A 1,429-nucleotide genomic window follows, 5' to 3' on the forward strand; every position below is an offset into this window, starting at 1 on the left:
ACTCTTACGATCTTCTCTCTGTTAAAGATTGATCGTCTTCGCTCTCTTTCACTTTCTCTCTATAGCTCCTAACAACAAATTGAGTGTCTCTCCTTTCTCCCCCAGGGGGCTTTACCTTCTCTGAGCTCATGCAGCGTGGAGTGCCTTTACACCTGATCGATAAGTACATGAGCGAGACCAAGGCCGTGGAGCAGCCAGAGAAGTAGTCGGACTGAGCAACCACTGATACGCCTAGGCTGCCCGGAACCTGTCGTCACACCACTAGTGATCTGCCTCTCACCAGCAGTCGAGGGAGGGGCTGGAGGGGGAGGGAGGGTTGTACTGGACTTTGGCATGGCATGCTGTGTGCGGGAGCTAGTTACCATAGAAGAAGCCAATTCATCACCAGCTTTGTGTCATCTCCTAGTATTCAAAAGGCTCTGTTTAAGCTCAGTTGCATGTTGGCAGTGTTTTGGCTGTAGCTTTTTATTTTAGATGAGTAGTGCAGGAAATGTGCAGTAGGACAAACTGTAATTTCCATCTATCTGGACATGTTTTTGTCTCTGTTGGGATTGGGAACTGTGTTTGGGGGAGGGAGCTAATGTTGAAATGTATAAACAATATGGCTTGATGTCTGTAATGCAATGTCTTGTGATTAAAGATTGAACTTCAAAAGATACAAATATTAAAACATTTCTGATCAGGTGATTTACAATAAGAATTGACAGTATTTCGCGTTCTTACAAGCATTTCGCTACACTCGCTTTAACATCTGCTAACCATGTGTATGTTACCAATAACATTTGATTTGGGCTTTCAAACAGACAGTTATCCACCTTTTGTTTAAGCCTTGCACTGCATGACGCTGTGCTTTCTCTGCCCATACTGTACTTCAGGCTTGAGCATATTCTTAGCTGTCAGGCCATCTGCGCCTGCTTTCATCTTCAATTTTTTGTTTATGACTCCTGGAATAAAATAAAAACATGTAACATAGCATCCTTTATGTGTAAATATTTTTTGTAAGTGTTTTTCAGTACATAATAGGAACAAATTACAGTATTAAGATGCTTAAAGAACACGCCATTGTAACTTCAGAGTGCACTCGAAACTTAAACGTTGGACTCTTACGATCTTCTTCTGTTAAAGATTGATAGTCTTCGCTCTCTCTTTTACTTTCTCTCTTTACCTCCTAACAACAAATTGAGTGTCTCTCCTTTCTCCCCCGGGAGGCTTTACCTTCTCTGAGCTCATGCAGCGTGAAATTACAGTATTAAGATGCTTAAAGAACACGCCATATTAACTTCAGAGTGCACTCAAATGTTGCAACTACAGAATAAAATGTTACAATGTTACGTTCAATGGAGCTCTGTAGCTGCAGTAACCTACTGCAGTTGTAGTTCACTGCTCCTAGTGGTCAAATGACTACATTTTATTTGAAATTCCCGGCCTC

The 1,429-nt window shown here is 41.8% G+C and overlaps 1 protein-coding gene across 11 annotated transcripts in view; it reads left to right on the plus strand.

Moving 5' to 3' along the window:
• The window catches only part of LOC139392707 (myosin-binding protein C, slow-type-like), a 37,766-nt gene extending 36,788 nt beyond the window's left edge, over positions 1 to 978 (plus strand). For all 11 annotated transcript variants that reach the window (XM_071140893.1, XM_071140892.1, XM_071140891.1 and 8 more), the window contains one exon: positions 106 to 978. In XM_071140893.1, the coding sequence (XP_070996994.1) occupies positions 106 to 206 (101 nt within the window). In that variant the 3' untranslated portion in view covers positions 207 to 978. The remainder of the gene's footprint in view (positions 1 to 105) is intronic.
• Positions 979 to 1,429: the final 451 nt, after the last annotated feature.

The sequence above is a fragment of the Oncorhynchus clarkii genome, chromosome 33 (assembly GCF_045791955.1).
Source record: "Oncorhynchus clarkii lewisi isolate Uvic-CL-2024 chromosome 33, UVic_Ocla_1.0, whole genome shotgun sequence".
NCBI classification, from domain to species: Eukaryota; Metazoa; Chordata; class Actinopteri; order Salmoniformes; family Salmonidae; genus Oncorhynchus; species Oncorhynchus clarkii.